This window comes from Pavona decussata, unplaced genomic scaffold, assembly GCF_977016875.1.
Source record: "Pavona decussata unplaced genomic scaffold, jaPavDecu1.1 SCAFFOLD_48, whole genome shotgun sequence".
NCBI lineage: Eukaryota > Metazoa > Cnidaria > Anthozoa > Scleractinia > Agariciidae > Pavona > Pavona decussata.
Genome location: NW_028145470.1, coordinates 2,630,617 through 2,646,748, shown reverse-complemented (window position 1 = coordinate 2,646,748; position 16,132 = coordinate 2,630,617). Strand labels below are relative to the sequence as shown.

General features: G+C 39.7%; 1 protein-coding gene across 4 annotated transcripts in view; it reads left to right on the top strand.

The window, feature by feature from the left end:
* The window catches only part of LOC146481761 (spectrin beta chain, non-erythrocytic 1-like), a 44,285-nt gene extending 32,612 nt beyond the window's left edge, over positions 1-11,673 (top strand). For 3 of the 4 annotated variants that reach the window (XM_085107813.1, XM_085107816.1, XM_085107815.1), the window contains exons 39-54: positions 359-559; positions 1,376-1,584; positions 2,217-2,421; positions 3,240-3,434; positions 4,141-4,320; positions 4,905-5,149; positions 5,633-5,771; positions 6,366-6,450; positions 6,568-6,659; positions 6,836-6,940; positions 7,300-7,525; positions 8,508-8,622; positions 9,043-9,118; positions 9,574-9,665; positions 9,867-9,909; positions 10,385-11,673. In XM_085107813.1, coding sequence (XP_084963939.1) covers positions 359-559; positions 1,376-1,584; positions 2,217-2,421; positions 3,240-3,434; positions 4,141-4,320; positions 4,905-5,149; positions 5,633-5,771; positions 6,366-6,450; positions 6,568-6,659; positions 6,836-6,940; positions 7,300-7,525; positions 8,508-8,622; positions 9,043-9,118; positions 9,574-9,665; positions 9,867-9,909; positions 10,385-10,522 — 2,346 coding nt within the window. In that variant the 3' untranslated portion in view covers positions 10,523-11,673. Of the gene's footprint in view, positions 1-358; positions 560-1,375; positions 1,585-2,216; positions 2,422-3,239; positions 3,435-4,140; positions 4,321-4,904; positions 5,150-5,632; positions 5,772-6,365; positions 6,451-6,567; positions 6,660-6,835; positions 6,941-7,299; positions 7,526-8,104; positions 8,130-8,507; positions 8,623-9,042; positions 9,119-9,573; positions 9,666-9,866; positions 9,910-10,384 lie in introns of all 4 variants that reach the window. The other variant, XM_085107814.1, reaches the window with a different exon arrangement.
* Positions 11,674-16,132: the final 4,459 nt, after the last annotated feature.

The following is a 16,132-nucleotide window of genomic DNA, read 5'->3' as shown; positions in this document are numbered from 1 at the left end:
AATGGTCAAACATAAGGATTAAACCACAGACTTGAAAGGTAGAACCACATTGTACAGCACAATAAACAGCACCACAGGAAAGAATTGCTCAGTAGCTTTCATTTGAATGGCCACACTTTAGGATTTCATCCACAGACTCAAAAGTTACAACCATTTTGTACAGCATAATAAACAGCACCACAGGAAAGAACTGCTCAGTAGCTTTCATTTGAATGGTCACACTGTAGGATTTCATCCACAGACTCAAAAGTTACAACCATTTTGTACAGCATAATAAACAGCACCACAGGAAAGTGCTCCTTAGTAGCTTTCATTTGAATGGTCATAACATAACAGCTGTAATATCTCATTTTCACAGACTCTTTGTGCTGAAATCGATATTCACGAGGCTCAGAAAGATCGCATCTGCCAACGAGGACAAGAACTGGTTGAGTGTGGTCACCCAGAGTCTGACCAAGTCGCTTTCAGAACCCAAGACCTGCAAGAGAAATACGACAATCTCAAGAAACTGTCAGATGATTACAAGGCTCAGCTAGACCTGTCACTGCAGGCTAAACAGGTTTGACTGGTTTTTGAAACATTTGTGTTGCTCACCGACATGCTGTTTGCAAGGCTAGTTGATTTCAATGCACGTGGGCTATCCCAAATTGAAACCAGCTTTGTGTTATTTTTGTTTTAGTTTTGTACTAGAAATAAGCTTTTTTCTTAAACAAGACTCCACTCAAATAGGATGTGATATGCAAAGTAGATATTTGATAAGGGGTTAGATTCTAAACAAACTCACTGTGGTCCTTTGTCGGCTGGCAGTGGAAATTAATGTTTGGTTTATCAACAGAGTTGATAAGTTTATTTTGGCACTGGAAGAGATTTGAGTGCTGACGTTTTAAGCGTTAGCCCTTTGTTAGATCTCGCTAACGAAGGGCTAACGGTCAAAACATCAGGTCCCGAATTTCTTTTCAGAGGCCAAACTGCATTATCAACTGAGCTGATAAAACCCTATAATAATATACAAAGTCTATCTTCTTAAATTCACCGTGTGTAGACACCAAAAATTTTGTGCGCAACAAGGCATGTAACATTTTTGTATGGAAGAAGCATAAAGTTTCACTACTTTAAGGACAAGCACTGAAACTTCGCTAAGATGTATAGTGACCGGTCTTTAATAGCTCTCGCCAAATTTTTCAAACAAATTTTAAGATTTGGTGATTTTAAGAATGGTGAAGCAGTTCACAAAGAGAGTTGACGTTATAAGCAATAAGCCAATCCCTTACTTCTGTTAGGGATAGCCAAGCGAGCACGTGTGAAAATTGCCCCCCGCAAAGGAGATACGCGCAGGGAAAGAGAAAGGTTTAATGATGAATGTTTACTTGTTTAGTACTACTACGATGCTTCAGAAGCCGAAGCGTGGATGAGCGAACAAGAACTGAACATGATGGGTGACGAACGAGGGAAGGACGAGGCCAGTGCGAGTGCGATGTTGAAGAAACACGAGACATTAGAAGCAGCCATTGCTGATTACTCTGAGACTGTTAATGAGCTGGGAGACACAGCGAAGGCTTTGGTGGACAGTGAACACCCAGAGAGGTAAAATGATGTTACCCCATCCTAGAGGAATGTTAATCTTGACCTCTCTACCCACCCCTCTCTGAAAATTATAGGTTTGATTGTTTCAGTGAAAATTGAATTCGTGTAACAAGACGAATATTTTTGTTTGGATTGTTATCCCTCTGATAGAAATGTTCTGCTTAATTGAGTTTCATGATGACAAACTGCTAAGTTATAAATGTTAAAGTTGCAAAAGCTGTTGAAATTAAACAAGACAGTCTGTCACTTTTTATTAAACCGTGTTATTTTGGTCATGTCATGATTTAATAATGATGGATTACTCAGGGCCAGGCAACAGACAAATGGACCGTCTGTGAACACAATTTTGCCCCATTGTCTTCAACATCTCAACCGCCTTTTTCGTAAAATAACAGCCAAGTTAACTCTCTTGTCTACATGTTCATCTTAACCTTAAACCTTAACCTAAATCTTACCTCCTCCCCTGAATTTACTAATTACATAGTGATCTTCAAACTTGGGCGATTTTCCGAGTTTTTCTATTAAATAAGCAACAAATCCTTTATTCACATCACCAAGTTTTAAACATTGGCTACAACGTTTGTAATAAAGTGTATTCTTTATTTTTTAATGCATCACTTGCTATTTTCCAGCGAGACAGTCAAGATCCGCCAAGCCCAAGTAGACAAACTATACGAAGGACTCAAAGACTTGGCTGAAGAGAGGCGAGGCAAGCTAGATGAGACGCTCAAACTGTACCAACTACAGGGCGAAATTGATGACTTGGAGCAGTGGATTGCAGAGAAAGAAATTGTGGCAGGCTCTCAGGATATAGGGCAAGATCTAGCTCAAGTCGAGGTAAATTTTATTCTCTAGCCTCTAACACAACTTGTGGGTGGCTGGTGTGTTTTTTTTTTGCTCTTCAACAATGCTGACATTTTCTGTTGTTTTATCTTTCCATGTGGTGTAACGTTATCTTTCTTGTATATTGTGGAGTTCGGGACCATAGAGTACGTTCCTACAGTGAGCGACAAAAATGCTTCTACATGCGTTTTGAACTACTATTTTACGCTACATAACATGGAAATTACACCCTATTCACTCAAATATCCCCCCCCCTCTCCCACTTTCCCCGTACAATGTTGTAGAACAACATTGCAATGGGGGGGGGGGGGGGTGGATGTTGACGATGGTTATATACTTTTGAGGAATAAGATAATTAGAGCGAACAGCAGGGCGGTTAACAATCTATAGCAACTATTTCTGTCGATCATTGTGGTTTCCCCTTGGTCAGTTCTCGTATGTGTATGAATACATATACTATATGTGATGTCTTGTCAGTTGTGTATATTCTTATCGCGTGTGTTCAGCTGTCCTCATTCAGTCTAAGTAAACGTGTAATAAACCTCACCCTTTATTACCCTTCCCTTACAAAGCAAAAGTTGTCTTTGAACTGACAAGGAAAAAAGAAACAAGGCAAACGAAAAGAAGGAAGAAGGAGAAAATACAAAATTCTGATGGGAATATGCGCAAAATGACAATTGGTTTTCGGAGCGAAAGGTCATCCTCTTTTATCAGAAGTGTTTTTTCGTTATCACACTGCTCTTGATTTCTCTGTGGTACCTTTTAAAAAAAAACATCATAACATTGTCTTTGTTGTCTTTTACTTATTACAGTTGCTCATTGAGAAATTCCGCGAGTTCGCGCGAGATACCACAAACACGGGTTCAGAGCGCGTGGCGGCCACGAACGCGGTGTGCGACCAGCTGATTGGCACAGGTCACTCTGATGCTGCGACTATCGCCGAGTGGAAAGATCAAATAAACGAGTCCTGGGCCGACCTTTTGGAACTCATTGAAACAAGGACTAAGGTAAGCAGATATTGCTGTTGTTGTTGTCAATGGTGGTGTTGGAATTGAAGATGTAACAGAAAAAGATAGATTTTGAATTACGTTTTACGGCAAACGTTAGATAGCAGATATGACCACGTGACCATGTTTACCCTAAATTTGCCGCTCGCTGTTTTCAGTTTCTCAGTACATTTGAGTAGTTTTGCCTTAGCATCAAGGGTCAGAATTATTTTACACTATTCTCATCTGTGTACTGATTTTTTCAAGAAAACAAAAACGCGAATCGCGCGTTTGCTGTAAACGCGATTGTAAATATCTCTATTACCTGTAATATGAGTTTGTGAGTGGTTTTGAGCTGTCTCATTAACCAAGCATGATTTTTTATCGGCAATTAGCAGGAATTAAATTTTGTTTAACTTGTCAGTCGTCTATTTTTGTCAGTTGTTTTTCTCTTTCTTTGCAATGCTAAACAAAGTTCAGGCTAACGAAACGTATTCATGGTTGGATAGATTATTTTACAAGTACGTAAATCATGATCATCCGGGTGAGTGTAGTCCTAAGAAGGACTGTTTGTGGTGACATTAAGTGACGTTTCGACAACCTGAGCGGAAGTCATCTTCAGAGTCGAGTGTCAGTTATAGATTATTTTGTTTGAAACTCAAATATGTGGTTAACCAAAAAAATTTTGTTGCGGTTAACAGGAATGTGTCTTGCTCTTTCTGTTTAGATGCTAGAAGCCGCTCGCGAACTTCACAAGTTCTTCTACGATGCCAAGGAAGTCCTAACGATGATCCAAGAGAAAGAAAACCTTCTTACAGACGATCTGGGACGCGATCTCAACAGCTTACACCAGCTCCAAGTTGTTCACCAAGGTTTTGAAGCGGATTTGGCGCCACTTGGTAATCAGGTAGGACATATTCACATCTTCTTACACTTCTGGTAACCACACCCCTTTGTTAAACCCTGGCTCAGCTCAGCTTTTCTCGTCTTGGGTTTGATCAGGGTAGGAAATTTTAGGTAAAATGTTCCCCAAAGGTGAAGAACATTTCATTACACCCACACTGTGTTTTGTTGGAGGTGTGAAAATTTTCCCGCTTCTTGCTAACCCTCTGGGTGGTCGTGATACGGTATGACTAAAGAATATTCATTCGGTTTCAGTTCTCGTGGCAAAGTTTTTCACCCTTAGTCTGCTTCCTGTTGGTTTTCGTAAAGAATCCTTGTACCTTTTGTTTGCAATTGTCAGGGCTTTTTGCGTTTTTTACCGTTCCATATGTTAAAGGAATTCTTTCAGATTTTGCATCCAGAGAAAAAAACCCGACTAAAACAACAAGAAAAACAAAACAACACGAACAAAACTTTCACACTTTGTTTGGACCTGTTGGTTGTGACAAGCTACCCCAGTTTAAGGTACACTGCGCGAGCTGCCAGAAGTCAGCAATTTCCATCTATTGCAGCAGTCATGTGACATTTTTACCTTGTTTTCGTTACCAGGTCGTCGCGGTCCAAGAGGAAGCTAATCGTCTCCAGGGTGCCTATGCTGGCGACAAAGCCAAAGAAATTCAGGCCAAGGAAGATGAAGTGGTAGACGCGTGGAAGCGACTGAATTGGCGCGTAAAACAACGAACTGAGCGACTGCACGATGCGGACGACTTGTATAGATTCCTATTGGCTGTTCAGGATCAGATGTTGTGGATGAATGACATGCTGAAACAGATATTGACCTATGAGAAAGCAAAGTGAGTATAGCACAAGCAGACACGATAGCTGCTTTCAAAGCCGCAACTAATACAGTTTTGTAAGCACGGCTCCCCTCCATTGCAAGTAATTAGTGAAAGTTAAGTTGCAATTATTTCAGTAAAAGTTTAAGTAAAGTCTTTGTTAACTAGTACAAGATTAAATGGGAAAGGTAGTCAATTCTTGATCACTTTTGTTCTCGCCAAAACGCGTCCATGTTCCTCTGCTTTCATCATTGCTTGTCAACTGTCGTCAATTCTGCACTACTCTCTTGCATTCCCGCATGTTCTCGCCAACTCTTGTGCCTTCTCTTCAATTCTCGTCGGCTATCGTCAATTTTCGCCAACCCTCGTTTACTATCGTCAACACTCGTCTACTTTTGTTTATTGTCAGCTACTTTCGTCAATCTCGTCATCTCTTGTTGCAGTTAGTTCATTTTAGTCGTTGTATTTTCATTTATTTATTAATTTATTTGCTTCCTTTAGGGATGTACCCGGAGTAGAAGTTCTAATGGAGCAACATCAAAACCGAAAAGTTGAGATCGATGCGCGTGAAGACAGCTTTGAAGACGTGGTAAAAATGGGAAAAGATTTGATCGCCAGAGATCATTACGCCACTCCTGAGGTAAAATGTTGACGCGATTCTCAGTCTTGTTTAAAGTAGGGTCTGTACATGTAAACAGCCCTTGAGGGTGTATAATGTGCTACCCTAACAAAGCAGACTTGCACCTTTCAAAAGCTCTATTTTCACTGGACCCTGATAACTTGCAGCTGCATTGATTTTTAGGGTTGGGATCATTTTACTATTGTTCGTTCTTTTGTTCTCTCAACCAACCATGTAAGACGGTGAAAATGGTACAGCATCCCCCCCCCCCCCTCCTCCAATATTATTCAAAAAAAGATCCTCTCCAGAATCATGTAAACTCTGATCTAGTGCTATCACCCTTGGAAATAGGAAAGAAACTTTACTCAGGATTGTGTTCTAATCTTGAAAACGTTGGAAGTGCAGAATTTTTGTGTTCAGTTGACAACTAAACTGTGTTATCTCGACTCCAGAAATCGACGCTTAATTTTCTGTTTGTCCAAGATGGGCGGCATCCGTGAACACAAATGTGCTGGGATCTTTTAGAGAACACCGAAGTCTTATTCTTACTTTCGAAACTTAACGTTAGTTCAATCAAAACACAAGGTGAAGTTTGTTACGTCTTATCGATTATAGATCAACGAGAAACTGGACATGTTAAACAGACACAAAGACGAGCTGTCACTTGAATGGGACAAACGATGGGAGCATCTGCAGTTAGGTAAGGAAAGCGTCGCCTTCTAAGACAGAAGCGTTTATAAGATGTTCGCTCCATACGTTTCCTTTAAAACGCCGAGTATTGACATAAGAGTAATTCATGTGTCCTTTTGGTCCACAGTCCTCGAAGTCATGCAGTTTGCACGTGATGCTCACATGGCTGAAGGGTGGATGATCGCTCAGGAACCGTACCTGAAGAATGAGAACCTCGGGGTAAGTCGGCTCGATCTTCGTTTTACGAAAATGTCCGACGACTTAAAGGAAATTGTTTGAAGGCAAGCTGTGAAGAAATCGTTCTCCTTTTTACGTGACACTCTTGTTTCATTGTTGGCTTTTCTTTGGTAAGTACGTGGCTGAGATGTAATTTTAATTTGTTTATTTGTTTACAGGTCGATCTCAATGAAGTGGAACAACTCCTTGAGAAACACAGCAACTTTGAGAAGCTTGTGAACACACAGGAAGAAAGATTTCTCGCCCTGGAGCGTCTGACAACGGTATGGATATTAAGAGTTTGCATGTAAAGACCGTTGAACGAAGAATTACATAACTATGTTTGAACGTTTCGAAAAACATTAAGATCTTGTTGTACTGATCTTGAACGTGTTGGACGCCATACAATTCTGAATATAAGGAGGCTTTAGCATATTCGTTCAAAACGTTTATTTCCAGGTTGGTTCATATTGGAGGGGATTCTTCGTTTCAGAATGGGTTATGGTTGGCAATAATAAAAAACCCCACCCGACCAACAGCCTAAAACAGTTTAAAATTAAAGCTGTTTGAAGAACTTAGTCAGGGGACAGAGAAATAGTAAGGAAAAGGTCTAAGCAAAGTGTTGCTTGTTTTCTGTTTACAGTACGAACTTCGCGAAGGAAAACGCCGCAAGATGGAACAAGAACGCCGCGAACGGGAAGAAAAGGAAAGAATAGAGCGAGAAGAGCGAGAAAGACAGGAACAGCTTGAGAGGATCCGTAAACAGGAAGAAGAGGAACTCAGAAGACGAGAAGAAGAGGAAGCAAGAAAGAGAAGGGAGGAGAGGGAGAGAGAGGAAGCAGTGGTCGCAGCTGAAGCTGCTGGGGTGAGTGAGCTTTGCGGTGTACCAACCCTCCCCTCCCTTACGCAGCATTCCCATGTCAGGTTTAAGCACCTGAGTCCAAAAAGCAGCCGTGATTTAAGTGACGGAAAGGTTGCCAGTTTTGTTTTGGAAAATAGTTCGAAATGGTACAGGACCATCTTTAGCTACTCTTGAAGAGCTTTCATCCGAATGGTTGCAATCCAGCATTTGAGGTACAGACTTACAAGTTATTGCTACCACAGGAAAGTACTGCTCAGTAGCTCTTATTTGAATGGTCACACTTTAGAATTTCATCTACAGACTGAATCACCTTGAACAGCATAATAAACAGCACCACAGGAAAGTACTGCTCAGAAGCTTTCATTTGAATAGTCACACTTTGGAATCTGGTGGACAGAATTACCTTGTAAACTGAATAAACAGTGCCACAGGAAAGTACGAGTCAACAGCTTGAATGTGAATGGTCTCTTGCACAGACCCACTCCTATACGAGCTGTTGTGTCCTGGACGTTCATGGAGAAATCAGACGTTGAAAGTTTTAGATGTTATTTCATAGTTGATAATTTTTCTTTTATTCTTTCTTTAGGTTGAGTCTACACCAGAAGAGAGAGGTATGTGTGTTTCCGTTCGCGGTATTCTTATTTACTTTTTTGGTTACTTTTTTATTGTAGTCTTGCCTTATTTTTACAAGCATCACCGGTCAGTGATGTTGCTGAAATCTTGCAACGTTTAGTGTGTTTATCACAAAAGATCTTCCGGGGCTTATTGAATAACTTAGTTTGCGTACCGAACCGTCGCCATGGAACAGTCTTCTTTGTATTAGTTTTCGACATCTTTTTGACGCTTTTGGGTGGATTTCCTCTTCACTGACCAAACAGGTGCGAGAACTGAGGGAGGCGAAAGCGCTTACGTAAATGTGAAAATTTAACAAGTCCACCTCGCAAAATTCTTCCATTTTAGCCAGTCAGTCAGGATAAACAAGTGAAAAGTAAATTTGTTCTTGTTTTTAGGAGAGACCGAGGGCAGCGTGACAGAAGGAAGAATGGAAGGGTACCTCTACCGCAAGCCAACTATGGATGCCCCGAACAGAAAGGCGCCAATCAGGTAACGTAACTTGGTCTTATTCGTTGGAAGCCGAAGTTGTTTCGTTTATTAACCGAGGAGTTACGAAATGAATCGAAGATAAACGAAGTTTTTCTCGAGCAGGTTTATCAGTGTTTTCTGACGTAGACTAGTAAAACACAAACACGAAACGTGGCCCTAAACCATTTACCGTATAGCTTTTTGATGTCATCAAATAGTTGCATCGTTTAAAGCTCCAGCAACGTTTGGTCTGTTGTTGTTGTTGTTGTGTTTAGTTTTTTGTTGAACAGTAATTAAAATTTCTCGGATGCTTAGACTTCAAGAGGCCCGTCTGTTCAACAGCCAGCCACGTTTCTTAATTTTTTGGTGCAAGTGATGTGCAAATGTTTCCAATAATCCACGAATCTGAAGTTTTAAATGCTGTTATTCTTTTCTTATTAGGCAATGGAAGCAATTCTATGTTGTTCTACACGACATGTCCCTCCACTTCTACAAAGATCAGAAGACTGCACGCGTGGTGAGTTCTGACATCAAGTCTGTTTCGGCTTTTGGTTCATAAACAGAACCTACGTTGAATAGTTCTCGGGAAGTAAGAGCTTGTAGAAGAAGCTAGTTAGCAGTAAATCAGATGGTACAAAAAATCACAAATTTAATTGGGTAATTAATTGGCAGACGTTATGTGCTTTCAACAATCACCGCGAACAGATTTTTATTCCTTCAGAAGCGAGACCAAAACCAGTCAGTGACGTTTCCTGCGCTTGGTTCTGGTTTTGTACCGGTTTTTTTTTTTTTTTTTTTTTTGCGCGCTCGTTTGGCAGTGGTTGCATGTTTTGGCTTCTAGTTCCGATTAGTTAATTGGTCCTGTTACAGTTTCCCTGATTACCCGGATGTGCCAACTTTGATTTTAGTTTTAACCAAAGTCTCTAGTTGACCGTTGTGTAATAGCAATCCATATTTACCTTGGTGTTTCAGGACCATGAGTCTGCTCATTCACTACCAACAGCAGAGGGAGGTGCGGAAATAGCCACCGATTACACCAAGAGAAAGAATGTGTTTAGATTCAAGTAAGTATACAGTTTGTTTCTTTGAATCGATGATTTTTGCATCGCCAGAAAAAAAAATTACACTTGTTCAGTGTAATTGCAAAACTCGCTCAAACATCACTATGAAGCATACCGCCCCTAACTTTGAACACGAGACGGAGCGTTCACTTAAACACGAAACAGTAATTATTGATTGGATGTTTTGTTATTTCTTTTCCGCAGGACAAGCGCTGGTCAAGAGTATCTATTTCAAGCAAAAGATGAAGTAAGTTTCATTAGAGGTTTTTTGTTACACTTTGCATGGACGTACAGTGCTTTAAAATGCTATTCGCAGGTTCAAAAGTTAGAACCGCTTTGGTCATATTTAAAAAAAGCGCCATAGAAAGGTATTGCAGTGGCTTTCATTTGAAAGGCCACAACTTAAGACAATATTCAGAGACTAAAAAGGTAACCCCCCTCCTACCCCCACACAGGCAACAGTACTTCAACAAGGTGCGGGTTCATTAGCTTTTATTTGAACGGAGACATTTAAGATTTAATCTACAGACTCAAAAATGTTGAACAACAACAAGCAACAACACGTTTATTTATATAAAGGGGTTAGTTTCTAAAGAACTGTGATGTTGGATTCCCGGAAACCTTAACTCTTTTGGAACCCTGTATGAAGGTTAGGTTACAAATTTTTGTTGACATTTTGGCTGTATCCTGTTGCGCTCACCAATTTTTTCGTCTCAACTTAGGATGATATGAACCTTTGGATCAAAAATATTCTGGAGGGCGCCGGTGACGACTCTTCCCCAGGAAAGAAAGCAGACAAGCGTGGAGGCAGTGGAATTTTCGGGAAGAGAAAAAGCAAGAACCTGGAGGAGAAGAAATAAAGAGATTTCAAACCATTTCTAGGGTACAAATTTGAATATCTGTGAAACAGTTTACAGTATCTAGGAGTTTCATTTTACGATGGAGCGTGTTAAAATTGGTTGGTTCTTTGGTAAAGATGGCTGATAATAACCGGCAGAGAATGTTTTGTATTCTTTTATTGTTAGCAGTTTGTTTTCTTGCTAAGAAAAACGTGCTTAGGATAACATTAAGACTATGGTTTCTCGATTTTACGTCAAAGACTTGCAGTTCGCATTTAGGTGAAGCAAACACACGTTTGTGCAAGCTCTTCCAAGTAGAGAGGAAAGAAAGTAAGAGTCGAGGTTGCTTTGCGTTGTAATGCAAGAGTACATCATGGTTATTTCGCTAAGAAAGCTATCAGAAGCCATTTGTCTAATCGGAGAGTTTCTAAGTGTGGGTATTGGCTTATAGAACAACAGGAAATGATTGCCTAGTCGTTTGTAAACCGGAAGAACCAACTTTAATTGTAGTTAAAAATTTGCTGTTTAGGAGTTGTGCTTTTTAGTGTAAACACTTCTGCAAGCTAGGCAGAAAAGTAAATGTACTTAGTTTATTTTCGTTTTGTGTTTGTTCGTCCTCTAAGGAGTTAGACCTGGGCTTGGAGTGCTTTTTTGATTGACTGTCAAAAGTAACTTGTTCGTTTGCTTTCTTTTCGCTCATAATTAGCTTTAAAATTGCTTTCCACTTTGTTTGTTTTTTTTTCTCTTGCTGAACATTATAAACCAATCAGAGCAGACTCTCTGCTTTTTTTAGCCAATCAGGAGTAAGTGCACATATTTTCCCGCTCTTGGCACGCGTTGTGTGTTTTTGCTGCAAGCTCTGATTGGTTGATTTCGATATCTACGTTTTGTGATTGGTTGAGATTTCACGACAGTCATCAGAAAACCACATCGTTAGAGAACGGGATTTAGTTGTTTTGTTTTCTTGGTTCTTACTGTTCGCAAAAGCTGGTTAAATTTAAGGGAGTACATCGCGTTTGGAACAGCGGGCATATAGCTGATTACATCGTAGAAATTTGTGTAAAATTTATACTTCACCTTCTCGGGTGATTCATCTTGACTTGTGTAGTACAATAATACCGATACCACTCGGCTCATCATGAAATGTGAGAATAAAGTTAAATAATACTTAATGAAGTGTTGTCTTGCTGTTTGACTACAGAGAGTAAAGAGCTTCAAATGTAGAAAATTAGAATTGCAAAAAAACTGAACAGTGACAATCACAGTAGTTAAGGTCAACAGCTCGCATGCCAGCCTCGTTCCCGGGGTCCTCTCTTGGAAACGAGGTTGCTCTCATGCAACACTGACAAAGTCAGAGCCAATAGGAAAGAACTGCTCTGTAAATTTTGCGTTTTGGCGACTATACAGTACGCGCAAACCCGTTTTCCTTGAGTTTCGGCAAAAAGGGACGCTGACAATAGGAATTGCGTCATCGTATCTAAACAACCGCCAATTTGCATCAGTCATTTTGGATTTCTCGATTTCTCCACAACCTTTACAATGTAAGGTTAATAGAGTAACTCAATCAAAATGGGATACCGGGGAAATGTAAAAGCTACGATGTTAAATGAGGGCAGGGCTGAACACGGTTAAGCGCCGTTTTTATTTGGACAATTGTTTATGTTGTTTAGTGGTAAGTTTCGCTCCGATTTGTTGGGATGAAAAACTGACCATGTGATGTCGCCACATAAACTGCCTTGACGGAACTTGAATGGTGTCTATGTTGGCATCGCATGTGCGGTTGCTGCCATCACAAATCGCAATTGAAATAACCTGTATTTTATACAGGGGATCACCCCATTGCAAAGTTCTTTCCTCGGGATGGTGTTGGGATTGCTAGTGTTGACCGATGGATCGTGAGTTGCTTTTGGCCCAAGCGAAATACCTCTCAAGTTATCACCTTATTTTATCACCGTCGATTGTCGTACTAGCCGACCGTCGCAGTTAAATGTAAAACTGTTGCCGTCTGAAAAAGAAATGACAAAAAACGTAAGGCCAATGCCTCAGGGCACGAATTTCTTGGCCAATGGGCCGATACACCCACACACGAGATGGGAATGAGAATAAGACAGAGCCAGAGAGGCGTGTAGGAGCTAGAGACGCTAAAGCTCTAAGTACACTCCATGTAGAAGGCATATAGATGGGGTCATCCGATTTCCCTATGAAGTCGAATTTATAGAAGGCTTAGTCCATCCTTTCAAAAGGTTGCGAGGTAGCTCCTCCCACACGCACACCCATCCTATATTCCCAATACCTTTGCGTGGATTGGATGTTTCAAACAAGAGAAAGGCGATGGGGGGAGGGGGGATCGTGGCCATGGTAGTCGTGTTTCTGGCCTTTTTTTCCCATAGCCATAAAATGCTAATTAAAGAGAGTTAGAGAGTTTGTTACTCGATCAAAGAGGTGTTTTAAACCTGTGTATCAGGTTTTCATAAGGGGAGGGAAGAGAGGAAAAGCCTATTACTCACGTTAAAGAGGTGTACGAATCTTCTGTAAGTGCATTCGCTATCAGATTATATTTGTATTGTCCTTTTCTGTAATTAAGAAAGTTCAGTGCTGAATGTACTTGTCAAGTAAAAGTTTAAAAAAGATGGATAATCGAGGGTTAGAGACTCCATTAAACAAAAAATATATAGAAGTCCTTACTTTGCGCATGTCCCCTTTTTTGTTAACTTGTTCTCTGTCAGGTTCCTTTTCAACTTTTTTTTCATTTGAAAAGGAACACAGTACAACAGGGTCCAGTTGTTCAAATCCCGATTAAGCTAATCCTGGATTAACGTTAACTTTGATTCGAGTTTAATTACTAATCAGTGAAGATTTTTGAAAAACATTTTTGCAACTCAGTTTTGACTCACGCCTTTCTTTACCACTAGCTTAAAATTATCTTTTAAAAACATTTCTAACGAGCAAAATGAAAACCTTGGTTAAATTTTAATCAGGCCTTGACGTTTTTCGACCTTCGAACAATCGTGTCCAGTTTATTGTTTCTCTGAATTTTTTTTATGCAAAATACCAAAGTACGTGAAAGTTTCGGGCGTTGAAGTAGGTGCCATGGTTTCTTTTTCTTTGTTTTCGCGACTCGGCATTCGGGGCGACGTGCACATTTGCAACGTCTTACATGGTTGGTCGACAGAACAAAAGAGCGAACAACAGAACAATGCTCCCAGCCCTAAAAAACAATGCAGCTGCAGGCTACCAGGGTCCAGTGAAAATAGAGCTTTTGAAAGGTGCAGGTCTATTGCGGCATTCGGTCGAAATTCGTTACAAAAGCATGCAAAAACGTTCAACAAAATTTATCAGCGATTGGTTCTAATTTCTGTAATCCATATTCATGAATAATTGAAAAACTCCCTGTAATTATGCAAGCGAGAACTGAGAAGAACGCTAAATGGCGGTCCAGAGAAACGTGATTTAACTTAACGTAGCTCAAATGCAGGTAAGGTTATGCAATTTTTTTCAGAATGTTATGACCATGTTAGCATAGTTTCAACTTGTTGTAAAAGCGGTTAAGTGAAGCCGTGGTCGTTTGCTACCTAGAAACGTCTCTTGTATTTGGGATAGTGTCCGTCACCTTACATCATACTGCTCAAACATTCGATACGAAACGTTTTCGCTGTGGTTTAATACTACTGTTAACTTGAACACCAAACATTTGAATATTAATTCTACGCTTGCAATAAGTGCAGTGGAGATTTATTTGACTGTTGAAAACACACTAACTTTTCAGATAGCAACGCGTATAGAAAATTTGGAAAACGGTACGAGACATTTGAATTTTAAATTATTTCAACACCTTGCGCAGAATTGCTACAAGTTCTGTATTCCTTCTTAATTTTAGTTTAAAAAATACGTTGTCGCTGTTTTTGCTTTTGTAAGGACGCATAGCTAAGCGTTGTGAAAAGCGCAAACCGATTTATTTTAAATTTTGCCAACAAAACGGTATACTGGGAAAAAGTTATGTTCAGTACGGCTAAAGGATCTTAATGTTTTATTGTAATTTTTGCAATAACTGTCCAAATTCTCGCGCGATGATTGGCTCGTAGCTATTGTCTATAAGAGTACAGACTAAAAATGACGTCAGATGTAACGCGCGCGCTTTCTCAACGAAAAAAATAGTCAATTCCGCTCGTACTTTTTCCATGTTATTGTAAAAAACAAATCGACGGCAGCTTTCTATGGTCTATACTCTTTTATTAAAAACTGGATCATTGTATAATGCAATTCCAGGGATTTGATTGGCTTAGCGGCCATGGTATATGAGCTATTATACCATGCCCGAGAATAGGGATCATTAAAATGGTCTTCTGGTCGTTCTTGCTAAGCGAAACCAGCCATAACTTACAATATTTCTTGATTATTTTTAATAAAACAATTATTCCACTCGCGCTTGTTGGATATGAGATGATTATAGCCAACTCGGCGCTTCGCGCCTCGTTGGCTATCTATCATCTCATATCCAACGCGCGCTCGTGGAATAATTGTTAAATAGACCATAAAATGACGCCATAAAATATCCAAAACTTGGCAGTGAAACCACTCGCCTGCGGCTCGTGGTTCCACTTGAGTTTTGAACATTTTTTGACGTCATTTTATGGTCTATAAGAGTATAGACCATAGAAAACTACCGTCGATTTGTTAAATCGACTGGAGCCAACATGGACATGCTTTATATAAATAATATAGATATAGACACCAGAGAAGAGTGTTTTTTTGTTTCTGAAACGCATTCCTGAAGGCAAAATTATTAAGTATTTTGTCTGCAAAAACTGAATTCGATTTCTGTAAACTTTGCAAGAATAAATCAGAGCAAATTTTCTCAAGGAAGATGAAAAAATATTATTTTAGTTTTCGTTTTTGTTTGATCTACACCTTGCAATTTTGGTAAATATCTCTTTGCCAATTTATAATGTTTTTTCTTTAATTTTAAGGAAAACTAATTCAGATGAAAGTTTCGAGAAGATAACATACTAGAATGACTGGGTCACTATATACCAGGTAAGAGAACAAATGGCATTAAAACTTTCAAACGGATATATATTGTCTTCCCTTTTCTCCATAGATTTCTTATGATATTATTTAAGGGAATTTCCTTGAACATCAAAACATTTCATCGTGGTGATCATTTCCTTAACTCTCATGACCAGTTTGTTTGATCAAGTGGGCTAAATAAATGGCAGAAATTAGGTGTTGATCACTATAGGTTGTTTGCAACCAATCCCTAGAGAGCCAAAAGACAATGGTGTGGCAGCCATGTTGGACGACAGAGCCTTTTGTTTTGTCATCCAACATGGCCGCCATACCGTTGTCTTTTTGGATCTCCAGGGATTGGTTACAAACGACGTATTGGCGCTCTAAAGGGTTAAGAACTGTCTATTACTGCACTCAATGACGACATGTTTAAAAAAATATTAAGTATTAGCATCATAAAGTTGCGTTATAGGTTAGGGTTTTTTACATTCCAAATCAACGTGTGGTACAAAGCGTCTCTAATTTATTATTTGATTTAATTTGAAGGAGAATACAGAGATTCAGTCTGAATTGTGAATGGAAAGACTGACAACCTGGTACGCGATTGATAAGAAGGAAACACTT